This window comes from Coregonus lavaretus (genome assembly GCF_964263955.1).
Source record: "Coregonus lavaretus genome assembly, contig: HAP1_SCAFFOLD_846, whole genome shotgun sequence".
NCBI classification, from domain to species: Eukaryota; Metazoa; Chordata; class Actinopteri; order Salmoniformes; family Salmonidae; genus Coregonus; species Coregonus lavaretus.
Genome location: NW_028162892.1, coordinates 195,303 through 222,815, shown reverse-complemented (window position 1 = coordinate 222,815; position 27,513 = coordinate 195,303). Strand labels below are relative to the sequence as shown.

Here is a 27,513-nt window from a genome sequence, read left to right as displayed (position 1 = left end):
AGAGAGAGAGAGAGAGAGAGAGAGAGAGAGAGAGAGAGGAGAAGAGGAGAGAGAGAGAAGAGAGAGAGAGAGAGAGAGGGAGTAATGTCTATTGACTACTGCAGTATAGAGAGAGAGAGAGAGAGAGAGAGAGAGAGAGAGAGAGAGAGAGAGAGAGAGAGAGAGAGAGAGAGAGGGAGTAATGTCTATTGATACTGCAGTAAGAGAGAGAGAGAGGAGGAATGTCTATTGACTACTGCAGTAGAGAGAGAGAGAGAGAGAGAGAGAGAGAGAGAGAGAGAGAGAGAGAGAGAGAGAGGAGTAATGTCTATTGACTACTGCAGTAAGAGAGAGAGAGAGGAGGAATGTCTATTGACTACTGCAGTAAGAGAGAGAGAGAGAGAGGAGAGAGAGAGAGAGAGAGAGAGAGAGAGAGAGAGAGGAGTAATGTATATTGACTACTGCAGTAAGAGGAGAGAGGAGTCATGTATATTGACTACTGCAGTAAGAGAGAGAAAGAGAGAGAGAGTAGTAATGTATATTGACTACTGCAGTGAGTGAGTGAGAGAGAGAGAGAGAGAGAGAGAGAGAGAGAGAGAGGAGTAATGTATATTGACTACTGCAGTAAGAGGAGAGAGGAGTCATGTATATTGACTACTGCAGTAAGAGAGAGAAAGAGAGAGAGAGTAGTAATGTATATTGACTACTGCAGTGAGTGAGAGAGAGAGAGAGAGAGAGAGAGAGAGGAGTAATGTCTATTGACTACTGCAGTAAGAGAGAGAGAGAGAGAGAGAGAGAGAAGAGAGAGAGAGAGAGAGAGAGAGAGAGAGAGAGAGAGAGAGAGAGAGAGAGAGAGAGAGAGAGAGAGAGAGAGAGAGAGAGAGAGAGAGAGAGAGGAGTCATGTATATTGACTATGCAGTAAGAGAGAGAGAGAGGGTCATGTCTATTGACTACTGCAGTAAGAGAGAGAGAGAGAGAGAGAGAGAGGGAGAGAGAGAGAGAGGGGAGGAATGTATATTGACTACTGCAGTAAAGAGAGAGAGAGAGAGAGAGAGAGAGAGAGAGAGAGAGAGAGAGAGAGAGAGAGAGAGAGGAGTCATGTATATTGACTATTGCAGTAAGAGAGAGAGAGGGTCCAGAGCAGCAGCTGCTGAAAAATGAGCTCCTACAAATATTGAAATTTATATGGTTTTTAGAGTGAAGTACATCGAAAAATAACAAAAGAAAACTGCAAGACTGAATAAGAGACAAAACAAGCAACAAACAAAGAAGAAAGGCTTTTGAAAAAGTAACTATTTTTCATAAAATTGTACAGTTATCTTAGCTAGCTGAATTGTTTACCAGTTGCTAAGCAGTTGCTAGGGACTCTCCTGGAAGAAGCTAGCTAGCTAACAAAGAATATCTAGTTAACAGAAGAAAAGAAAGACAAAATAAGACAAAATAAGGACAGAAGACAAAGGACATCAAAGTAAAACAGTCCTCTAAAAGACACAAGAATAATACAAGAATAATACAAGAAACAACGCTTATATTGCAACATTGTGTACAGCGTTGCTATGGAAATTGTTTACCCACCAGGCATCCAGACAGAGAAAGCTAAGAAAAGTTTCAAAGGTTTGATGATGGGACAGAACCATGAATGCCTGTTTGCAGATCTTACCAGTTGCAAAACAAGAACAAATTTAATATTTAATACCAAACGAGGGCACATATGGAAAAGAGTTATTTGCAACACTTTCCCTTTCTCAAAAAAGAGAGGCATCAGCCAAGGATGTCAGATCAGCATTTTTGAAGAAGCTGACCAGAGCAACACGTATCAAACAGTAAACTTATATAATAATGGAACTGTATTGATACAAGGCAATGATTCAAGCCTCCAGGCTTTTGAGAATATGTTTGCTACCCTAAAAGCAGAAGCTGAACTCATCTCAGAAACTGAGGAACAAGTCAAGGAGGGAGATGGAGAAAAGCAGGCCCCAACAGTCTCTGTGACCCAGCAAGAAGCCCTCAGTGTCCCTCTACCTACCTCACCTGCAGCAGACAAAGCCAAGGACATGCCTACAACACCAAGAACACCTGCTATGCAACGTTTCCACAACACCCTCTCTCTCGTCGAAGCAGAGGTCATAGAACTCAGAGAGAACAAGCTTCAAGAGGACGACACTGTCCAGAAACTAAAAGAAGAGATGAAACAGTTCAGGGAGGAGAGCAGAGCATCTATTGCTAAATTAGAAAGCAGAATGGACAAACTGAGTCAGACAAATGATGACCTCAGAGACCATCTGAGCACAACAAGAAAGGAGCTAGAGCAGAGAGAGAGGTACATTGACACCCTCAACCAGCAGCTAGTCAATATGTCCTCTGCATCTAGAGAACATGTCCACCAGCCTGGTACAACACAAGCAGAACCTGAGACCAGCATGGCCTCCACCACACAGCCTGATGACACTGCACCCGCCTACCCGTCTGCTCCAGTCCAGATCAGCCAACCAGTGTCCCAGCCTGTTCTAGACCAGGTCAGCCTACCTGCTTCCCAGTCTGCTCCAGCACAGTGTGCTCCAGCCCAGGTCAACCTATCAGCCTCTAAGTCTGCAGCCCAGGTCAGCCAACCAGCGTCCCAGTCTGCTCCAGCCCAGGTCAGCCAACCAGCCACCCAGTCTGCTCCAGCCCAGGTCAGCCAACCAGCCTCCCAGTCTGCTCCAGCCCAGGTCAGAATACCAGTCTCCCAGTCTGCTCCACCCAGACAGTCACCCACAACTGCAATCCTTATTGATTCAAATGGGAAGTTCTTAGTCCAGGAAAGATTATTCCCTAGACACCAGGTGTATAAGTTCTGGTGTCCTACAACTGACAGTGCAATGCAGCTACTCAGTCAGACCAGGATTGACACCCCCGACAACATCATCATCCACACTGGCACAAACGACCTTCATGCCAAAGGTGAAAATGTATCTGGGGCAGTGAGAAGAGTAGCAGAACGGGCACAGGCTATGTTCCCAACAACCAATATAGTTGTGTCCACCCTCCTACCAAGAAAAGACTTCCCAGGACAGTTGATCGACAAAATAAATCAACAGATCACTGTGGACTGTGCCTCACTGCTCAACGTTAGAATGGCTCACCATCCCACTCTGACATGTGAACACTTATACGATAATGTACACCTTGATCAGGACAGTGTCAGAACTTTTGCTAAGGACCTAAAGGATGCAACACTTGGCAGGGACCCACACACCCATCACCCCAGCAGCAGAGCCCCCCTGCCCCACCGTCTGAAACAACAGTACCCCCACCATCCCCAGGAGAGAAGAGCCAGACACGGCTTATTACAGCACAGCTCTACAAGACCGGGCCCAACACAGCATAGATTTACCAGACCAGACCCTCCTCAGGACAGCACGACCAGACGGGGCCCGCCTCAGGACAGCACGACCAGACCCGCCCCATTACAACACAGCTCTACCAGACCCGGCCCATCACAACACAGCTCTACTAGACCCGGCCCATCACAACACAGCTCTACCAGACCCAGCCCATCACAACACAGTTCTACTGGACCCGGTCCATCACAACACAGCACTGACCACTACTCCAGGGTCGGGCAGAACACTGTCCTTCAGAGAAGTACACCACATGATGCAGTCCACACCATGTATCATTCAGATCATCAGCCTACATATGCTGAGGTAACCTCTGGCAAAAGACACCTAGAACAATCAGAGATAGGAGAGGTGCGCCAACTACTGCATCTAATATGCAGACTACTGGGCTAGACAGACCCTTTCATTCACACACACACACACAGGGTTGCAGATTGCATTGCACTTATTTTTTGGGCCATTCTTATTAATTTGTTTACAACTATCCTTTATTTTATTGGCACTGGTATTATAATAATAGTGATGTGTAATGGTGTGTGTGTGTGTGTATGTGTATATATATGTATGTATATGTATGTATGTATGTATGTATGTATGTATGTATGTATGTATGTATGTATGTATGTATGTATGTATGTATGTATGTATATGTATATATATATGTATGTATATGTGTATGTATGTGTATGTGTGTATGTATGTATGTATGTATGTATGTATGTATGTATGTGTATATATGTATGTATGTATATATATACATATATATATTACTATTATTATTATATATATATTTTTTCAATGTACTTTACTCAAACCAGTGAATATCACTTATTATAAATGAGTTCATTAACTATCAGCTCTTGGAATATCCAGGGCCTGTACTCTTCACATTTTGGTTATAAAACAACAAATCCAGAATTGATTAAAAACATCAAGGGACAGGACATCATAATCCTACTGGAAACATGGTGTCGTGGAGACATAGATACTCAGTGTCCCTCAGGCTATAGAGAAAGTTTACTACCATCAATCAAACATAAAAATGTTAAACGGGGCCGAGACTCAGGTGGAATCATCATTTGGCATAAGCAGGACTTAGCACTGAATGAAATGAAAAAAGGTACTAATCACATTTGGTTAAAACTTAACAAAGGTACAATCTATTGTGACAATGATGTATACATATGTGCAGCTTATGCTCCTCCTTCAGATTCATCATATTATGATGATCAGTTTTTTGACAATCTCCATACAGAAATCATTCAATTTCAGGCAGAGGGTAAAGTGCTTCTTTGTGGAGATTTCAATGCAAGAACAGGTTCTGAGCCTGACTACACTGATGCGGGAGGTAACCACCACATATTGGGACACCCCTCCTTGTACAGTAGCCCAATTATAAATAATAGAAACAGTCCTGACCAAATACTGAACAAAAATGGGAAGGAGTTAGTGCATCTCTGTCGAGCCTTAGGCCTGTACATGCTTAATGGTAGAATCAGAGGGGACTCTTTAGGTCGGTTTACTTACTGCTCAGCTCTTGGGTCAAGTGTAGTCGATTATGCCATCACTGACATGGACCCCTCCTCCATTAGTGCATTCACAGTCAGACCACAGACACCATTGTCAGATCACAGTCAGATCAACGTGTTTCTGAAGAAATTAACCGGCAATATTCATTCAAAAAAACAGCCGAATAAACTCTACAACATGAACCAATCGTACAGATGGGCTCAAAACAGTGCAGAGAGATTCATTGAAACATTGAACTCAAATGAAATGATGAACTCTATACAGTTTTTCAATTACTCACAATACCAAAACAATAAAGAAGGTGTCAATTCGGCTACTCAAAACATAAATAACATTTTCCAAAAAGCAGCATCGAAAGCAAATTTGAGAAAACCAAAGAAATGCAACATCAGAAACAAAAAACAAAATGTTTCTGAAAAATGGTTTGATAACGAATGTAAAACAATTAGAAAACACCTAAGACAAATTTCTAATGAAAAACATAAGCAGCAAAACAACCCAGATCTACGCTATGAATACTTTGAAACTCTGAAACAGTATAAACATACACTAAAACGCAAGAAATTGAATTATACCAACAAGACACTTGATGAAATTGAAAGTGCAATTGACCAAAATCAGTTCTGGGACATGTGGAACAATTTAAGCATGACAAAGCCACAAGAATTAGCCATACAAGATGAAGGAATTTGGAAAACTTATTTTGATAATCTATACAAAAACATCCCACAAAAAGAATTACAACAGAACCAATTAGAAATTCAAGAAAAATTGAACATCCTTGAATCGGTCATTAAAAACAACCAAAATCCATTAGATTACCCAATAACCCAACAAGAACTAAATGAAAAGCTAAAATCTATAAAATCAAAGAAGGCTTGTGGTCTAGATAACATCCGAAATGAAATGCTGAAAAACAGCACACCTGAGTTGCAAAATGCTGTGCTTAAGTTGTTCAACATAGTTTTATCTTCTGGCTGCTTCCCTGATGTCTGGAACCAGGGGCTCATCTCCCCTATCCACAAATGTGGAGACAAATCAGACCCCAATAATTACAGGGGAATTTGCGTAAACAGCAACTTGGGAAAGGTTTTCTGTAGCATTTTGAATTCAAGAATTCAAACCTTTCTTCAAGAGAAAAATGTAATAAGTAAATGTCAAATTGGCTTTCTCCCTAACCATCGCACTACTGACCATATATACACCTTACATACACTAATTAATAAACACGTACACCAAAAAAAAGAGGGCAAAATATTTGCTTGCTTTATTGACTTTAAAAAAGCATTTGATTCTATTTGGCATGAAGGGCTATTCTACAAAATTCTCCAAAGTGGGCTTGGTGGTAAGGTGTATGACTTAATAAAATGTATGTACACAGAAAACAAGTGTGCAATAAAAATCAAAAACCAAAGAACAGAATTCTTTTCACAACGTCGAGGTGTGAGACAAGGCTGCAGTTTGAGTCCAAATCTTTTCAACATTTATATCAATGAGTTAGCAGACATGTTAGACCATTCTCCAGCCCCAGGACTTACACTATTTGACACAGAGGTAAAATACCTGCTATATGCTGATGACTTGGTACTTCTATCACCAACCAAAGAAGGTCTTCAACAGAACCTTAACATTCTAGAGCAATATTGCAATAATTGGGCCCTGGCAGTAAATTTCAAAAAAACTAAAATCATGATTTTCCAAAAAAAAAACAGATGTCAGAAACACAAATATAAATTCACCCTGAACAACACCATAATTGAACACACTAAAAATTACACATACCTTGGTCTGACCATATCTGCATCGGGAAACTTTAATATGGCAGTGAATGCACTCAAAGAAAAAGCCCGCAGAGCATTGTATGCAATAAAAATGAAATTATTCAAAATCAATATCCCAATTAGAATTTGGACCAAAATATTTGACAGTGTAATCCTACCAATAGCTCTTTACGGAAGTGAGGTTTGGGGGCCACTCAATAAACTGGAATTTAAAATATGGGACAAACATCCAATTGAAGCCCTACATGCAGAATTCTGTCGGAATATTCTTAAAGTCCAGAGAAATACACCAACTAATGCATGTAGGGCAGAATTAGGCCGCTTTCCAGTAGTAATAAAAATACAGAAAAGATCATTAAAATTTTGGCTACATCTAAATTCAAGTCCAAATTCAAGTCTGCAATTTAAAGCACTTCAAACCCAAGAGCTGAGCCCAGAAACGAGCCCTCTCAGTCAGCTGGTGTTGGACCTAACCAACCAAGCTGACACCAGCACTGCTTCAAAAGAAAGAATTCTAATGAACAAAATCATGAACCAATCAAAGGACTCATATTTACAACATTGGAAAAACAAAACAAAATCCCAAAGCCGACTAAATTGCTATCTGACCCTAAACAGAGAATATGAATTGGCTGATTATCTCTACTCTGTCAGAGATACGAAGCAGAGACAGATCCTTACCAAGTACAGGCTGAGTGACCACCAATTGGCAATAGAAACCGGCAGACATAAAAAGACATGGCTACCCAAAGAGGAGCGTATATGTGGTCACTGCACGACAGGGGAGGTAGAAACAGAAATGCACTTTCTCCTTTACTGTGATAAATATTCCTCACAAAGACATTCATTATTCACAGAAATGACTAGATTTGTTCCAAATTTTAACTTATTAAACCCAGAGGAAAAACTAAAAATACTCATGGGCGAAGGAGCTATGGCTCATCTTGCAGCCAAATATGTATTTGCCTGCCATAGCCTGAGGGACACTGAATAATAACATCTGCATAGTAAATAGTAACGTACTTAATATTGTTATTTAGTTATAAGTTAGTTATAGTTTCATTTTCCATATTTAGATTTGTATATTTATTATATTTATACTATTGACTGTTACCATTTTATTGTTGTTTTTTATTTATCATTATTTACTACCATTTTTATTATTATTTGTTATTATTTATTATTATTTTTTTACAATGTATATTGTATACATTGTTGCTTTGGCAATATTGACGCAATGTTTTTCATGCCAATAAAGCAGCTTGAATTGAATTGAGAGAGAGAGAGAGAGAGAGAGAGAGAGAGAGAGAGAGAGAGAGAGAGAGAGAGAGAGAGAGAGAGAGAGAGAGAGAGAGAGAGAGAGAGAGAGAGAGAGAGAGAGAGAGAGAGAGAGAGAGAGAGGAGTCATGTCTATTGACTACTGCAGTAAGAGAGAGAGAGAGAGAGAGAGAGAGGAGTCATGTCTATTGACTACTGCAGTAAGAGAGAGAGAGAGAGAGAGAGAGAGAGAGGAGTCATGTCTATTGACTACTGCAGTAAGAGAGAGAGAGAGAGAGAGAGAGAGAGAGAGGAGTCATGTTTATTGACTACTGCAGTAAGAGAGAGGTCATTTAAGACCTCTTCTTATTGATCTCACTGTTCTCAGCAGTTTTACCAGATATTTAGTAAGTGCTGTGTGTGATATATTCAGTGCATCTACCATGGGAATATGATGATGCATTGCTCTTCCACTCCCCGTGCCCATAGCAACCATGTGAACCCACCTGTTTTATTCCGTGGCCCTCCTGTGAGATGCATCGTCCATCAGCAGTGTCTTCAGAGAGAGGGAGAGGTTACAAAAAGCAGGGGAAGAGCTATTTTTCTGGTTTTCTACCTCCACATCAAATTACTTCAATTACGCACTGTTACTGCTGTCTCTAAACCATTATTAACATATTACTGTTACTGCTGTCTCTAAACCATTATTAACATATTACTGTTACTGTCTCTAAACCATTATTAACATATTACTGTTACTACTGTCTCTAAACCATTATTAATTAGGCTGGCCTACTTGATGCAGCCTAGAGCATCCCTTCTACTGAATATTAATTAGGCTGGCCTACTTGATGCAGCCCAGAGCATCCCTTCTACTGAATATTAATTAGGCTGGCCTACTTGATGCAGCCTAGAGCATCCCTTCTACTGAATATTAATTAGGCTGGGCTACTTGATGCAGCCCAGAGCATCCCTTCTGAATATTAATTAGGCTGGCCTACTTGATGCAGACCAGAGCATCCATTCTACTGAATATTAATTAGGCTGGCCTACTTGATGCAGCCTAGAGCATCCCTTCTACTGAATATTAATTAGGCTGGCCTACTTGATGCAGCCAAGAACATCCCTTCTGAATATTAATTAGGCTAGCCTACTTAATGCAGACCAGAGCATCCATTCTACTGAATATTAATTAGGCTGGCCTACTTGATGCAGCCTAGAGCATCCCTTCTACTGAATATTAATTAGGCTGGCCTACTTGATGCAGCCCAGAGCATCCATTCTGAATATTAATTAGGCTGGCCTACTTGATGCAGCCCAGAGCATCCATTCTGAATATTAATTAGGCTGGCCTACTTGATGCAGCCCAGAGCATCCATTCTGAATATTAATTAGGCTGGCCTACTTGATGCAGCCTAGAGCATCCCTTCTACTGAATATTAATTAGGCTGGCCTACTTGATGCAGCACAGAGCATCCATTCTACTGAATATTAATTAGGCTGGACTACTTGATGCAGCCTAGAGCATCCCTTCTACTGAATATTAATTAGGCTGGCCTACTTGATGCAGCCCAGAGCATCCCTTCTGAATATTAATTAGGCTGGACTACTTGACGCAGCCCAGGCTGCATCTTCTCAACTACAGGACTAATCCCCCCCAGCGTCCACCCTACATAGGGAATAGGGTGCCATTTTGGATACATACAGTACCAGTCGAAAGTTTGGACACACATTTACATTTTAGTCATTTAGCAGACGCTCTTATCCAGAGCGACTAACAGTTAGTGAATGCATACGTTTTTTTGTTTTGTTTTTTTGTCATACTGGCCCCCCGTGGGAAACGAACCCACATCCCTGCCGGCCAAACCCTCCCCTACCTTGGACGACGCTGGACAAATTGTGCGCCGCCCATGGGTCTCCCGGTCGCGGCTGGCTGTGACAGAGCCCGGACTCGAACCAGGATCTCTAGTGGCACAGCTAGCACTGCGATGCAGTGCCTTAGACCACTGTGCCCAGGGTTTTTATTTATTTGTACTATTTTCTACATTGTAGAATAATAGTGAAGAATTCAAAACTATGAAATAACACGTATGGAATCATGTAGTAACCAAAAAAGTGTTAAACAAATCTTAATATATTTTATATTCTCTCAACCAGCTTCATGAGGAATGCTTTTCCAACAGTCTTGAAGGAGTTCCAAAATATGCTGAGCACTTGTTGGCTGCTTTTCCATCACTGTGCCGTCCAACTCATCCCAAACCATCTCAATTGGGTTGAGGTCGGGTGACTGTGGAGGCCAGGTCATCTGATGCAACACTCCATCACTCTCCTTGGTCAAATACTCCTGTTATCAAGGCAAAGGGTGGCTACTTTGAAGAATCTCTAATATATTTTGATTTAACACTTTTTTTGGTTACTACATGATTCCACGTGTCATTTCATAGTTTTGATGTGTTCACTATTATTCTACAATGTAGAAAATAGTAAAAATAAAGAAAAACGCTGGAATGAATAGGATGTCCAAACTTTTGACTGGTAGTGTACATAGAAAAGTACTCCTTCCCCATTTTCAATAAGGTAACCTACTCTTGACATAAGTTAATGACTAGGCATTTTATCTCATCTGGTAATTTATGTTGTTCAACTGAGTGGTTCATTTTTCAAAATGTCCATGGAGTTAGACCGCCATCTTGTGGTGATGACTGAGCAAGACTAGACACATTATATCCCCCTGCCGTGCACTACTTTTCACCAGAGCCTTACAGGCTTTAGGGAATAGGGTGCCATTTGGGATTAAAATATCCCCCAAAAAGGGAAGCACAAACTAAAAAGATAATTGTTTATTTTGGTTCCTCCTCAACAGTAGTTTCTGAACAATCAGACAAAGAAAATTTGACAACAAAAGTACAAGAAAATGCATTAATTTTTACCACAATTGATTTTTCATGGACAGCATATTATGTGCATACTTTAAGACTCCATTGCCAATCTCTCAACCGTTGTATTCAAGGTGTGTGTGTAGCCCAGTCACTGTGGGGTTGCTGGATACCAGTGAGCAGAAATCTCAACAGAAAGACCAACCAATTACCTATGAGCTTTCAAAACAGAACAGTTCATCAGACATCTTTCTATTGACAATACATTTTGATGAATACCGGTCACTACCGTATCACCTATAGAAGGTCCTGAAATACCCCAAACTCTCTCTCCACCACTCATATTGTCTCTTATATTCAGGGAATATAAATTATACACCCTTTGCATACATGTTAAATTAACAAAATAATAAAGTGCTTTCTACCGACTCAAACATACATAATCTCTTAGAGAATGGTACTTTTACACGGCATACGTTTGAGACTTAAAATCACTTTACGTTTCAGATTTCTGTTTTAGCAGAGCTCAGTGCACAAGGAGAAACAGAACATGTAAGACATGATTACCATCGGATGGTTGGCTTGTGTGACCACATCTGTGTTCTATGTGATGACACGTACACATCATATACAAATCTTACAGTGGCATTCACAACAAGGTAAAAAAAACTGCGGTGAAAACTGCTGGAGTTTTTACCAAACATACAGAACGGAACCATCTGTCCACCTAACATGACATCAAAACATTCAACAAGTTTAATTAATAATAAATCGGCACTGTTAAGAAACGAAACAAAGTTCTGTTTGTTTAAAAAAATGAGTTGGTTTCGTAGCTCGTAGGTTAAGGTGCTTGTGTAAACATTGTTCCACTCTGACCTATGACCTCACAGATTGCCTTTAAAACAAACGGTACTAGGGTAAAAAGCAGATTATTGGGAGGATACTAAGACCTGGGTTCAAAAACTATTTCAAATATATACCTTAGCTGGGCTTGCCTGGCACAATAGAACCAAGAGATTCGCAACAGTCCAAACCCCTTCCATCTGGCACTGATAAAGCAAATGGTAAACGTATAAGAAATATTTCAAAAACAATTTGAACCCAGGTTTGGAGATACTAGTTGGTAGTTGGTGGAGCATTGCATTGCAGCTCTCCTGTATGCACTAGTTTGATACAGTCTGGTAAGATAGAGAGAACAACAGGCCTGAATGACGTTCTCAAATAACCACTTCCTATATTAGTTAGAGGACACAGTCTGTCTTTTTTCCCCCCAGAGTTTCAACTGCAACATGTATAAAAATAGACTTAATTTGAGACCCTGAATAAATGTTCATCATATGGTGAATCCTCTCTCTGCAGCAAAATAAATACATAAAGAGTTACAACCGTCCAACTGACTACAGCTTCCACAATACGCTTAGTTTGATTACATCTGGGGGAGAGGGAATGGGGGGGGGGGGGGGGAATGGGGGGGAGAGGGAATGGGGGGGGAGGAGAACTATTCCTATTCTATACAACCAGTGGAGAAAGAGAACAAGCATTAAGTCAGAATGTTATCATCACTAGCAGTCTAAATGTACCATTCCATCCTTATCTACTGCCTAAACGTGTTCCCCCTTTGTCGTGTGAAACGGGTCTACGTAGACTAAGGAGGGAGGAGTGTGGGTGCCAGTCTGTGTCTGTCCGGGTAACGTTGTGTCAACATTGTATTAACATCGTTCCATCAGCATGTCTTTGTGATGTCTGGCTATGTGCTGGCTCTTCTCCGAGGGCCTTCGGAAGCCTTTAGAACAGTAGCCACAGCAGTGGGGGTATTCCTTGGTGTGGATCGAGATCACGTGGCGTTTGAATCCCGAAGCGTCCGGGCTGTTGTACTCGCAGTACTGACACTGGTACACCTTCCTCCCGCTGTGAGTCTTCATGTGTTTCTTCAGCTCCGTGGACTGGCGGAACCCTCGCCGGCAGCGTTTACACTTAAAGGGGAGGTCCTTGGTGTGAACGGACAGGATGTGTCTGCTGAGAGTGAAAGGGTCAGAGGTCGTGAAGTTACAGTGCCTGCACTGGTGCACCTTGTTGCCCTTGTGCGTCTCCGAGTGTTTCTTCAGCTCAGAGGGCCGGTGGAAGCCCTTCTCACACACGTCACACTGGTGTGGGAAGTCTTTAGTGTGAACAGATATGATGTGGCGTTTTAGATCAGAGGAGTTGGTGCTCTTGTGTTCACAGTGGGGGCACTGGTGGGTCTTGTGGCCCTGCACCATCTCTGTGTGCAGCTGCAGCTCCCCCTCGTCTGCGTAGGCCTGGGGGCAGTGGCCACACTTAAAAGGCAGGTCAGCACTGTGCTTGCTCTTGATGTGAGTCTTTAGGTTGGACTGGTCTGCACAGCGAAAGTTACAGTGCGGGCAGCAGTACGGCTTCTCACCCGTGTGGGTCCGCATGTGCTTCTTGAGCTCTGACGGGTGACGGAAGCCTTTAGCGCACTCCACGCACACGTGGGCGAAGTTCTTACTGTGAACGGCCAGTAGGTGGCGGTTGAGGAGCCCCTGCTCCGCAGTCTCATAGTCACAGTACTTACAGTGGTGCAGTTTGGACTCCTTGTCTCTCAGGATCAGCTTGTTAGACCCTAGCTGGCTGTCTTCGTGGTAACGCCGGGTGTACTCTGTGTACTCTGGGATGGTCCTGTTGTATTCTGGGTACTCTGGGGTGGTCCTGTTGTATTCTGGGTAGTCTGGGGTGGTCCCGTTGTATTCTGGGTACTTTGTGGAAGAGGTTCTGTCTCTGTCACTGCGATGGACCAGTAGCTTGTGGGACTCCAGGTGGTTGTGGAAGTTGACCTTCAAAAACAAAACAGACATGTCACAAGCGCAACACACTTAACAGGGAGCAGTAGGGAGGGAAACAATTTCAACAACAAATGTCAACAACAATAACAACGTAATATTATGAAACAGGTTGTTTGGATCCTGGATGCTGATTGGTTGATATGTGTGAGTTGTGGGACAACAACTCATGCAAAATACCATGACGTATTAATCTCGTAATTCCACTGTCCGGGCAGGAAATTCATAAACTTTATCTCCCAAGGGAAAAAAGCATCTACACATAATTCTTTCCATGCTACCATTTGGTTTGCTTCAGTTGGGGGTTGTATAAACCTACCTGTCTGCCTCGACGACCTGTGCAACAATGTATCATTTTACAAATGCGATCTCTCCGTGCCAATAGGCTAGCTAGGCCAAGAATGAACGTGAAACAAATTATTCACCATGGAAACAGTAAACACTCAGAATTCCATTCATTCATTAACCAGCGCAGTGTGACCTATGTAGGCCTATTGGGTATTTATTAAATCATTATTTATTGAAGTTCTTGTCTCTCATCATCATTTAATCTCTGCTAGCTCGCTACATACCAAATGATTTGTTTAGCATAGCAAAGTCAAATGAATAGAATGAACGACTGCGTCAAAACATGAGAAAATAACTAACGACCAGCCTGATTGTGTAGCAACTTCAGAATGAAGAAACAAATGTACTCATTAAAATAACGTTTTTAATTATACAATTTAATTAATATTTTTATAAATATGTTGGCAACCGTTTCATAAAAGCAATAACGACCTCGAACCCGGGAATTATAGTGGTACAAGTCCCTCCAAGGGGAGGCCTTGGGCCTCAGAACAGACCTTCTCCGAAGTAATTCCCGGGTTCTCAGGCATTATTGCTTAAATAACATAAACGAATAGAAAGAATGAAATGGAGAGGAGCGGGAGAAACAAAGAGGAGAGTAATAACAGAAAAAGTCAAATGACGGGAACATCGGAGATATGAAAGGTGACAGAGACCTTCTTATTGGTGGTGAAGTTACAGTCGGTACACTGGTACTTCTTCTTGAGGTGGTGGTCAGGATGGTTCTTCATGTGGCACTTGAGGAAGCCTTGTGACCTGAACTTTTTACCACAGATGTGACAGGGGTAGACGGTCAGCGGCATGCCGTCTGGACCGATGATCACAGCTGGGATGAGACAGAGAGCAGAGAGATACTGTATACTACTACCGAGGAGTAGATCAAAACTCACTACAAGGTCTAACAACAAGCTGAAGTTCAAGCAACAACAAAAAAAAGCAACAGATAATTTCCGCCATGTTCTCACCCCTCTGATCATGTGATATATTCAGGAGACTAGCTGTATGTTCTTTGGGCTGATGTCAGCCGAAGGGATGATGTAATGTCTGTCTTTCTGTACCTGTCTGGCACTGCCGTGCATCTCCCTTCTTCTTGATCTTCTGTTTGAGGGCTCTGCTGGTACCCTGGCTGTCTCTGATCTGAAGGTATGGCCTGGTCCCTGTATTCTTCACTGTATACAGACTGTTATCTACATATAAACAGCAGAGGGGAGAACAGACTTATCTACATATAAACAGCAGAGGGGAGAACAGACTTATCTACATATAAAACAGCAGAGGGGAGAAACAGATTTCTGAAAGTACTCAGACCCCTTGACTTTTTCCACATTTTGTTACGTTACAGCCTTATTCTAAAATGGATTCAATTGTTTTTTCCCCCAATCTACACACAATACCCCATAATGACAAAGCAAGAAAATATAATAAAAATAAAAATATTACATTTACATAAGTATTCAGACTCTTTACTCTGTACTTTGTTGAAGCACCTTTGGCAGCGATTACAGACTTGAGTCTTCTTGGGTATGACGCTACAAGCTTGGCACACCTGTATTTGGAGAGTTTCTCCCATTCTTCTCTGCAGATCCTCTCAAGCTCTGTCAGGTTGGATGGGGAGCGTCGCTGCACAACTATTTTCAGGTCTCTCCAGAGATGTTCGATTGGGTTCAAGTCTGGGCTCTGGCTGGGCCACTCAAGGACATTCAGAGACTTGTTGTCTTGGCTGTGTGCTTAGGGTCATTGTCCTGTTGGAAGGTGAACCTTCGCCCCAGTCTGAGGTCATGAGCGCTCTGGATTCAGGCCAAAGAGTTCAATCTTGGTTTCATCAGACCAGTGAATATTGTTTCTCATAGTCTGAGAGTCCTTTAGGTACCTTTTGGCAAACTCCAAGCGGGCTGTCATGTGCCTTTTACTGAGGAGTGGCTTCCGTCTGGCCACTCTACCATAAAGGCCTGATTGGTGGAGTGCTGCAGAGATGGTTGTCCTTTTGGAAGGTTCTCCTATCTCCACAGAGGAACTCTGGAGCTCTGTCAGAGTGACCATCGGGTTCTTGGTCACCTCCCTGACCAAGGCCCTTCTCCCCCTATTGCTCAGTTTGGCCGGGTGGCCAGCTCTAGGAAGAGTCTTGGTGGTTCCAAACTTCTTCCATTGAAGAATGATGGAGGCCACTGTGTTCTTGGGGACCTTAAATGCTGCAGAAACGTGTTGGTACCCTTCCCAGATCTTTGCCTCGACACAATCCTGTTTCAGAAATCTTTGGAAAATTCCTTCTACCTCACGGCTTGGTTTTTGCTCTGACATGCACTATCAACTGTCTCCTGAGTGGCGCAGTGGTCTAAGGCACTGCATCGCAGTGCTAACTGTGTCACTAGAGATCCTGGTTCGAATCCAGGCTCTGTCGCAGCCGGCCGCGACCGGGAGACTCATGGGCGGCGCACAATTGGCCCAGCGTTGTCCAGGGTAGGGGAGGGAATGGCCGGCAGGGATGTAGCTCAGTTGATAGAGCATGGCGTTTGCAACGCCAGGGTTGTGGGTTCGTTTCCCACAGGGGGCCAGTATAAAAAAATATGTATTCACTAACTGTAAGTCGCTCTGGATAAGAGCGTCTGCTAAATGACTAAAATGTAAAATGTAAATGTAATCAACTGTGGGACCTTATATAGACAGGTGTGTGCCTTTCCAAATCATGTCCACTCAATTGAATTTACCAAAGGTGGACTCCAATCAAGTTGTAGAAACATCTCAAGGATGATCAATGGAAACAGGATGCACCTGAGCTCAATTTTGAGTCTCATAGCAAAGGGTCTGAATACTTATGTAAAGAAGGTATCTGTTTATTTTTAATAAATTTGCTACAATTTCTAAAAACCTGTTTTCGCTTTGTCATTATGGGTTATTGTGAGTTGATTGATGAGGAAAACATTTAAATGTAATCAATTTTAGAATAAGGCTGTAATGTAACAACATTTGGAAAAAGGGAGGAGTCCGAATGCAACAATATAAAATATAAAACGCAACAATTTCAAAGATTTTACTTCACATAAGGCAATCAGTCAATTGAAATAAATTCATTAGACCTTAATCTAGGGATTTCACACGACTGACAATACAGATATGCATCTGTTGATCACAGATACCTTAAAAAAAAGGTAGGATCAGAAAACCAGTCAGTATCTGGTGTGACCACCATTTGCCTCATGCAGAGCGACACATCTCCTACGCATAGAGTTGATCAGGCTGTTGAATGTGGCCTGTGGAATATTGTCCCACTCCTCTTCAATGGCTGTGCAAAGTTGCTGGATATTGGCGGGAACTGGAACACGTTGTTGTAAACATCAATCCAGAGCATCCCAAACATGCTCAATGGGTGACATGTCTGGTGAGTATGCAGGCCATGGAAGAACTGGGCTATTTTCAGCTTCCAGGAATTGTGTACAGATCCTTGCGACATGGGGCCGTGCCTTATCATGCTGAAACATGAGGTGATAGCGGCGGATGAATGGCACGACAATGGGCCTCAGGATCTCGTCACGGTATCTCTTGTCCGTAGCGGTGTTCGTTGGCCGTAGCTTACGCCTGCCCATACCATAACCCCACCATGGGGCACTCTGTTCACAACGCTGACATCGGCAAACCGCTCGCCCACACGAAATGAACATTCAATTTTCTGGCAACAGCTCTGTTGGACATTCCTGCAGTCAGCATTCCAATTGCACGCTCCCTCAAAACTTGTGACATCTCTGGCATTGTGCTGTGTGACAAAACTGCACATTTTAGAGTGGCTTTTCATTGTCCCCAGCACAAGGTGCACCTGTGTAATGATCATGCTGTTTCATCAGCTTCTTGATATGCCACACCTGTCAGGTGGATGGATTATCTTGGCAAAGGAGAAATGCTCACTAACAGGGATGTAAACAAATTTGTGCACAAAATTTGAGAGAAATAAGCTTTTTGTGAGTATGGAAGATTTCTGGGATCTTTTATTTCAGCTCATGAAACATGGGACCAACACTTCACATGTTGCGTTTATATTTTTGTTCAGTGTAGAACAATGTGGACTGCAAACAGGTTCAAGTTATTTTGTTTCTGTAAGATGTTTAACAAACTATAACGGACTAACATTGGAATTGGAGTTGATTCCAAGGCAATACATAAAAGACCGTAAATACACAACTTGAAGCAACCACATATTTAGTTAGCCATGGAGCACGTTATGATTGGCCAGTGAGGGGCCAAGCCTTAACACACCCACAATTTGTTTATTTATCAAAACCCAGCCTTTCGCGGCAACGCCAGCACTGTGACGATCATTTGAACCGATAGCGCTACCGCCAGCGCTTGGATTTCCCATTACGTTGTTGTTAAAATAGAGCCCATAGTCGTGTGTCTTATATCCAGCTGAAGGAATACTGTTATTACTGAATATAAAACCAGTTGATCACACGATCCTTATTCCTTACCATAGGCTGCAGCCCAGGAGATTGGGACAAACATCTTGCTGTTCGGAGAGTCATCTATCTGGTTCTCCTGGACTGCAGAGGCCTCCTCCTCTCCTACAATCACCTCCATGTACACCTGCTCTGCCATGTCTGGAAACACACAGAGACAGACAGATTCAGTAACAACCCTAACCCTCCTCCTCACCACCAATCACCTACACCTGCTCAGCCATGTCGGCCAGGTCTGGAAAACAGAGAGACACAGACACAGACAGTCAGTTACAGGACAGGAACAAACACTTTCTTCATTTGCCCCAAGCCCTGTTCAAATCCTTTTGAGCTGCACCTGTGAAAGCTATTTGTTGGAACCTTTGTTGGAGTCGTGTTTGATCACGTGTTTGATCACATGACTGAAATGAAGGGTTCCACTAAGAAGCCTTCACAGATGCAGTCATGTGAGAGGAGTTATTTCTTTAAAGAAGAGTGTATACTCACTGATCTCGTCCTCTGACTGGGAGTGGTCCTTCACAGCCATGTAGAGCATCTTCTCCCCCCGGCCATGCCTGCCTCCTCCCCCAGACTCCCGCACAACATGGTGGCCGTTATGGAAGTCACTCTCAGACTCCACCTCTGTCCCACCTACAGACACAGACAGTAACCACGCTTCCATCCACAGTTTTTATGCGAGTAAAAAGTAATACCGTATTTAAAAAAAAAAATCACAACAGCTGTGATGGAAACAGGAAGCTTTGGTACAATTTTATAAATGGTGACAGATAAATTTGTTCATTCGACATGGTGGGATCTTTTTGTGTCTGTAAAATTAATTATGCGAGAAATGGCGGTGGAAACACCTTTATGCGCAAATATTGATATAATAACCATCATATCAAAGTAAACTTGGAGTCACGTGATGATATGGTGTGTAGTCCTCTCACTATGACTCGGGAAAGCATAGTTTATTAGGCTACAGATGAAATAGTTATGATGAACTTCACAGGGTGGTGAAAGTTCACGGTGATCTTGATGCTCCGTTCTAATAAATACTGAAGGTCTTGTTCTGGTGACATGATGATCAATGCTTGACTGCCGTTCGACAAATAAAAAATATTCTGGCTATCATCCATAATAATCTCATGTAGACTAGGCTACCCGCACTATATCTGTCAGCTGTTGTGCCAAGACCCGAGTAGGCACATCTGCTATTTAACGCAACAGTTTGAGAAAAAACTATCGGTAGAGTTGCAAATGCAATGGAAACACATTGAACTTTAGATTTTTATTCAGTACATGAAAACTTAAGCGAAAAAGTACATTGATTGCAATACATCATCACGCACTGATTTTTATCAGCAACAAGTCCGTTTGTTGAAAACACCACTGGTGGCAAAATGCGCATATTTTCTTTATGCAGATTTTTGAATACTCGCATGAAAATCTGTCGCCAATTGGATGGAAACCTAGCTAGTCACACACAGTTTATGCCATCTCGCTACTCCTCTAGGGAAAACTTACCATCTAAAGTATAATTTTCATATACAGTGGGGAGAACAAGTATTTGATACACTGCAGATTTTGCAGGTTTTCCTACTTACAAAGCATGTAGAGGTCTGTAATTTTTATCATAGGTACACTTCAACTGTGAGAGACGGAATCTAAAACAAAAATCCAGAAAAACACATTGTATGATTTTTAAGTAATTAATTTGCATTTTATTGCATGACATAAGTATTTGATCACCTACCAACCAGTAAGAATTCCGGCTCTCACAGACCTGTTAGTTTTTCTTTAAGAAGCCCTACTGTTCTCCACTCATTACTGGATTAACTGCACCTGTTTGAACTCGTTACCTGTATAAAAGACACCTGTCCACACACTCAATCAAACAGACTCCAACCTCTCCACAATGGCCAAGACCAGAGAGCTGTGTAAGGACATCAGGGATAAAATTGTAGACCTGCACAAGGCTGGGATGGGCTACAGGACAATAGGCAAGCAGCTTGGTGAGAAGGCAACAACTGTTGGCGCAATTATTAGAAAATGGAAGAAGTTCAAGATGACGGTCAATCACCCTTGGTCTGGGGCTCCATGCAAGATCTCACGTCGTGGGGCATCAATGATCATGAGGAAGGTGAGGGATCAGCCCAGAACTACACGGCAGGACCTGGTCAATGACCTGAAGAGAGCTGCGACCACAGTCTCAAAGAAAACCATTAGTAACACACTACGCCGTCAAGGATTAAAATCTTGCAGCGCACGCAAGGTCCCCCTGCTCAAGCCAGCTCATGTCCAGGCCCGTCTGAAGTTTGCCAATGACCATCTGGATGATCCAGAGGAGGAATGGGAGAAGGTCATGTGGTCTGATGAGACAAAAATAGAGCTTTTTGGTCTAAACTCCACTCGCCGTGTTTGGAGGAAGAAGAAGGATGAGTACAACCCCAAGAACACCATCCCAACCGTGAAGCATGGAGGTGGAAACATCATTCTTTGGGGATGCTTTTCTGCAAAGGGGACAGGACGACTGCAAAGTATTGAGTGGAGGATGGATGGGGCCATGTATCGCGAGATCTTGGCCAACAACCTCCTTCCCTCAGTAAGAGCATTGATGATGGGTCGTGGCTGGGTCTTCCAGCATGACAACGACCCGAAACAAACAGCCAGGGCAACTAAGGAGTGGCTCCGTAAGAAGCATCTCAAGGTCCTGGAGTGGCCTAGCCAGTCTCCAGACCTGAACCCAATAGAAAATCTTTAGAGGGAGCTGAAAGTCTGTATTGCCCAGCGACAGCCCCGAAACCTGAAGGATCTGGAGAAGGTCTGTATGGAGGAGTGGGCCAAAATCCCTGCTGCAGTGTGTGCAAACCTGGTCAAGACCTACAGGAAACGTATGATCTCTGTAATTGCAAACAAAGGTTTCTGTACCAAATATTAAGTTCTGCTTTTCTGATGTATCAAATACTTATGTCATGCAATAAAATGCAAATTAATTACTTAAAAATCATACAATGTGATTTTCTGGATTTTTGTTTTAGATTCCATCTCTCACAGTTGAAGTGTACCTATGATAAAAATTACAGACGTCTACATGCTTTGTAAGTAGGAAAACCTGCAAAATCGGCAGTGTATCAAATACTTGTTCTCCCCACTGTATGTAGCTGATACTTCACGCTAGAAGATAATAGTTCAATGTCATTCACAATATGCAAATACTGCTTCACGTTTCAATTGACGTGGCTCTTGAAATGTCGGCCTCGTTCATGAAAGAATGATGCTTTCAAGACAACTGGGAACTCTGAAATAACCAAGGTCAAATCATAACGTCGGTGATCTTCAGGTCGGAAAGTCGTAGCTCTAGAAAGATGCCAGAGTTTCCGAGTTGAGATTCCAAGTTGGATGACCGTTCAAACCGATTTTTCCCCAGTCGGAGCTGGGTTTTTTCCGCGTTCCCAGTTGTTTTGAACGTGACAGAAGTACCACTCACCTATCTCCACATCGTCATCGGCCTCTGCTTTGAAAATATAGACCTTAATGACCTCTGACCCCTCCTTGTTGGAGCAGTCGTCCTGCACCTCAGTAGTTATCTCTAGAGGAGTGTCTCCTATGTCCAGCTTCTCACCAACGTCATCCACTGGATGGACACAAATAACACATCACAGTTAGCTTTTACCGCGCAGAAGGGTAGGACAATAACAAGGACTTGAGAGGCAAAAACGCCAAGAGCTCATGAAATGCTCTCAAAATGGACTTCAGAAACTGTCTCCAAACAATACTTCAGATATATTCTAGCCTATTAATTTGCAGTAGTCGTCAACAATGATTTAAATACAAAACCCCACACTGTAGATCACTGATCATAGCAAATCATTCAATGAAATCAACCCTTATTATACACTGAACAAAAATAAAACGCAATATGCAACAATTTCAAAGATATTACTGAATTACAGTTAATATACGGAAATCAGTCAATTGAAAAACATTCATTAGGCCCTAATCTATGGATTTCACATGACTGGGAATAGAGATATGGTGGTCCTCTGTAGCTCAGCTGGTAAAGCACGGCGCTTGTAACGCCAAGGTGTTAATCTATCGTTTGTCAGGAATGTCAAAGTAAAAGACGTTATGGGGATGTGCCAGTCCGTTCTTGTAATGCTAAGAACAGAGCATTACAACATGCTTTTGGAGAGAAAAACTCACTGTTCCTTCTTTAAAAAGGGTTCCATGTCTGATTTAGCTTGTTGCTGTTATATTTCTTCAGAAGAAAGCCGCCTCAGCTTGAGAATGTGACTGTAGGGGAGGTGAGGTAAGTGGGAGGCCATCTATGCTATGAGTGGGTGGATAGAATGTTGTGTTTACAGGGGATGTAGCTCAGTTGGTAGAGCATGGCGTTTGCAACGCCAGGTTTGTGGGTTCGATAAAATAATGTATGCACTAACTGTAAGTCGCTCTGGATAAGAGCGTCTGCTAAATGACTAAAATGTCAAATGTAAGGTAGTGGGTTCGATCCCCGGGACCACCCATACACAAGAATGTATGCACGCATGACTGTAAGTCGCTTTGGATAAAAGCGTCTGCTAAATGGCATATTATTATATTTCTTATTATATGCATCTGTTGGTCACAGACACTTTAACAAAAAAAGGGGCGTGGATCAGAAAACCAGTCAGTATCTTGTGTGACCACCATTCGCCTCATGCAGCGCGACATCTCTTTCGCATAGAGTTGATCAGGCTGTTGATTGTGGCCTGTGGAAAGTTGTCCCACTCCTCTTCAATGGCTGTGCGAAGTTGCTGGATATTGGCGGGAACTGGAACACGCCGTCATACACGTCGATCCAGAGCATCCCAAACATGCTAAATTGGTGACATGTCTGGTGAGTACGCAGGCCATGGAAGAACTGTGACATTTTCAGCGTCCAGGAATTGTGTACAGATCCATGCAACATTTTAGAGTGGCCTTTTATTGTCCCCAACACAAGGTGCACCTGTGTAATAATCATGCTGTTTTATCAGCTTCTTGATATGCCACACCTGTCAGGTGGATGGATTAACTTAGGAAAGGTGAAATGCTCACTAACAGGGATGTAAACAAATTTGTGTACAACATTTGAGAGAAATATGCTTTATGTGAGTACTGAACATTTCTGGGATCTTTTATTTCAGCTCATGAAACATGGGAACGACACTTTACATGTTGCGTTTATATTTTTGTTCAGTGTAGTTTGTAGGGCTAGTTGGTTAGTTGACTCACAGGAGATCATGAGGTAGTCCTCCGAGGTGCTCTTCTCCTCCTCCTCCTCCTCATCAGTCTGCAGAGAGACAGCCTTCACCTCCAGCTCCTCGTGGGCCTGGATCACTGTCTCCTCCTGCCCCACGTCCTCCCCAACCATCACCTCCTGGTCCAAGCCCTCCACCCCGTCCTCCTCCTGGTGCTCCACAAAGAGCTGGTCTGGCATGTGGTGGTGGTGATGGTGGACGGAGCCCTGAATGAGGTCTGAGGTTAGAACATGGTGGTGATGGTGAGAGTCCATAGCCTCCTCGATGGCCACCTCGGCCCCCAGCAAGTGCTCGTGGCCGATGTCAGGGCCTTCAATCACCTCCGTCTCTAGGTCTTCCTCTAGGACCTCTACCTCTTCCTCGAGGCCCTCGACTTCCACCTCCGCCTCCAGGCCCTCCACTTCCGCCTCCAGGCCCTCCACTTCCGCCTCCGCCTCCAGGCCCTCCACTTCCGCCTCCGCCTCCAGGCCCTCCACTTCCGCCTCCAGGCCCTCGACCACATCCGCCTCCAGGCCCTCCACGTCTACCTCCGCCTCCAGGCCCTCCACGTCTACCTCCGCCTCCAGGCTCTCCACGTCTACCTCCGCCTCCAGGCCCTCCACTTCTACCTCCGCCTCCAGGCCCTCCACTTCTACCTCCGCCTCCAGGCCCTCCACTTCTACCTCCGCCTCCAGGCCCTCCACTTCTACCTCCGCCTCCAGGCCCTCCACTTCTACCTCCGCCTCCAGGCCCTCCACTTCTACCTCCGCCTCCAGGCCCTCCACTTCTACCTCCGCCTCCAGGCCCTCCACTTCTACCTCCGCCTCCAGGCCCTGCACTTCTACCTCCGTCTCCAGGCCCTCCACTTCTACCTCCGTCTCCAGGCCCTCCACTTCTACCTCCGTCTCCAGGCCCTCGACCACATCCGTCTCCAAGCCCTCGACCACATCCGTCTCCAGGCCCTCGACCACATCCGTCTCCAGGCCCTCGACCACATCCGTCTCCAGGCCCTCGACCACATCCGTCTCCAGGCCCTCGACCACATCCGTCTCCAGGCCCTCGACCACATCCGTCTCCAGGCACTCAACCATCTGTGTCTCCAGCTCCACCAGCTCCTCTCCAAAGCCTTCAACTTCCGTCTCTAGGCCTTCCACCTCCACCTCCGACTCGAGGCCCTCCACCTCCAGGCCGTGCTCCAGCAGGATGCCTTCGTCCGTCATGATGTCAGACAGGAGCATGCCCTCTGGCACGGACACCACAATGTGATCCCCGTCGATGTGGGCCAGGCCCCTCATTCCTGCCACTGTACAGGGAAACAGTAAGAGGGGTAATATTATTACAGGAATGTTTTCCCACTGCAGCCCTGGTTTGGCCTGAGGCTTTTCCAGGCTTTCCTCTTAGTGGAAAAGCACTAAAAAAAAGTACTAAGATACAGCTACACATGACATTGCTGTAGAGTGGTCAGCATCTAACTTTGCATGAGGCATTGGGCTATCAAGTGAAGACTAACGAACACAACATATACATTATCACAAGGCCATATTGACCTACCAAAGTCTTGCATGATCATGGTGTGAGGCATCTTTAACTCCTGTGTGTGTAGCTCCAAGACCCCTCCGCCGTCGTCCATCTCTTTGATCTTAAAAAAAGGCTTCAATCAAATTATTATTGTTAGGCCTACACATCATTTCAGAGGTTCTATATTCGTTACACACTGCGTGAGAATTCAAGAATGTCAGAGGATTTGGGCCGGTATCCACCAAGCATCTCAGAGTAGGAGGGCTGAACTAGGATCAGTTTGGCCTTTAGATCATAATGAATTATATTGTATGGACAGATCGTAGATCAGCACTCCTACTCTGACACTATGTGGATACAGGCCCTGGATATTGACTAGTGTCAGTGTGTATTACCTTCACATTTGATGCCAATGCTCTCTAAAATAAGAACAGGGTGTTGCTGGTGTTTCTTCCTTCCATCGGGGGAGAGAACACTGCGAAGAAGGGACAACATCAGCTGTGAGATAGATGCCACTGAAAACACTTCCATCCCTGGACCACGAGAGGAAATGTGGGAAAGGCTGATGACATCATCACATATCCAGTAGATATCGGATCCCTCACAAACGTCCTCTGTGTAAGCTATTTCATTATGATAAGGATGTTGAAACTGCAGTATTCTAGCTGCTGTCTGTCTTGCCAAAATGAATGGCTGGAAAAATATGACCACATACTTAATTGGTGCTGCAGTGGAAACTATTGATTACTTAACACTTGTTGATGCCATTTAAGTCAGTCCTAGCTCATATGGAATATGAATGAATGAGATATTGGGCCATATATTTATATTATGAGACCATTCCAGCTTTCAATATCGAAAAGGACCTAGAACGGATATGTTGTTTTTCCTGCTTGTTAATTGCAATGATTTGCGCTGTTCCACACACGCCCACCATTCATTGCCAATTTCATGGTTGCCTGGATTGTGCATCTGAAGCAGGGCAAGCTAGCGAGCACTCGCTATTTAAAACAAATCAAGATAACCAACCAACTACCTAGTGTTACTACCGCCACCTGATTGCCAAATGTACGTGGTAACACTTGCAAACATGTTAGTTAGTCAATCCACATTCATTGGTTGGGCTATGTGTATCGGGCTAGCCAGCTAACAGTAGCTAATAACTAGACAAGGTACCTAGTTAGCTAAGCAAGCTTGTTTGGCGCCGTGCAGACGTTTTGCGGCTGATGCCGACATCTGGGGGGAAATTCCACAAACGCAACGTTGTGCAATACTGCAAAGAAAGGGATGTATAGAACAGTAATAAGTCGTTGAACAGTGTGTGTTGTGCTTAATGGCTGTTCTTTACGATATATTTATATCTGAAACGTTGCGCCCACAACAACGTTAGCCTCGCTTCCGCCATTTTGGTTAGGTAGCTTGTTTGCTAGCGTGTTTTAAAATTCCAGAAACCTCCACAAATCAACGATTGGTATTACATGACACACAATCGATACCACAAAGTAAATACAATCGACGTGTGCATTCACAACATTTCTCGATGCATTTGTAATTGCGAAGGGACATTAGCTAGCTAGCCTAGCATGTTAGCTAGCGCATGCGGCATTATCAACCATGTTGTTTTCCGACCGGCTGAAGGCGGCCCGCAACGGCCGACTGGGCCCTAGTCTCATATACGATATGCAATTTCAATCGTTTCGAAATGTTTTACCTGATTATGGACTCCTTCAAATGTATCGTCGTTATTTCTTCTTTCTTGGTTTTGTCTGTTATTGTTTGGGTTTATTTTTCGACACTAAGGTAAATGCGGCCTGTACATTTGGATCACCGGGCACTCATTCCGAGGCCTGGGCCAATCACGTTGCTCGCTCGCAACCAAGGGAGGGCAGACAATGCGTGGCCTCGTTTAGCGCTGATCCCTGTCTATTTGCGTCACGCAAGGGAAAGCTTCGAGTCCAAATCGATGTTGTCAAATTGACACCGAGAGAACGTACTATTTACCTATTGATCCGGATTGTTACAGCAGTTGATGAAATAAGAATATACATTTGTGTTTATATGTGTGTGATTATCAGGCAGGGTTCAACATTGGATAGAGCAAGGACAGCAGTGCATTGAAGTTACAATCGATCATGTGCATACACTCATCATTCATATTTCCTAATAAAAAAAATGGTCCCCTACTATAATGACATTACACATTTTGGAATAGACCAACTTATTGCCTGGTTCAATAAGACATAACAGTAGGATTACTCTTAGATTCTGAGTTTCAAAAACGGAACAGATTTTTTTTTTTATTACCATAATTTGTTCCA

At 43.4% G+C, this 27,513-nt stretch overlaps 1 protein-coding gene across 3 annotated transcripts; it reads right to left on the bottom strand.

The window, feature by feature from the left end:
- Window positions 1–12,260: 12,260 nt before the first annotated feature.
- On the bottom strand, window positions 12,261–27,101 carry LOC311118734 (zinc finger protein 711-like). Of its 3 annotated transcripts, none has more exons than XM_084193516.1 (11): window positions 26,907–27,101; window positions 25,591–25,670; window positions 25,229–25,328; window positions 24,175–24,980; window positions 23,673–24,105; window positions 21,904–22,050; window positions 18,921–19,064; window positions 18,447–18,575; window positions 15,048–15,176; window positions 14,646–14,815; window positions 12,261–13,635 (listed from the first exon to the last, which is right to left on the bottom strand). In XM_084193516.1, exons 3-11 carry the CDS (start codon window positions 25,305–25,307, stop codon window positions 12,514–12,516), a joined length of 3,159 nt encoding a protein of 1,052 aa, XP_084049642.1. In that variant the 5' UTR covers window positions 25,308–25,328; window positions 25,591–25,670; window positions 26,907–27,101; the 3' UTR covers window positions 12,261–12,513. The 3 variants fall into 3 exon arrangements, with proteins under 3 accessions (XP_084049642.1, XP_084049644.1, XP_084049643.1); XM_084193518.1 differs by having other exon boundaries at window positions 24,226–24,980; XM_084193517.1 differs by having other exon boundaries at window positions 25,229–25,316.
- Window positions 27,102–27,513: the final 412 nt, after the last annotated feature.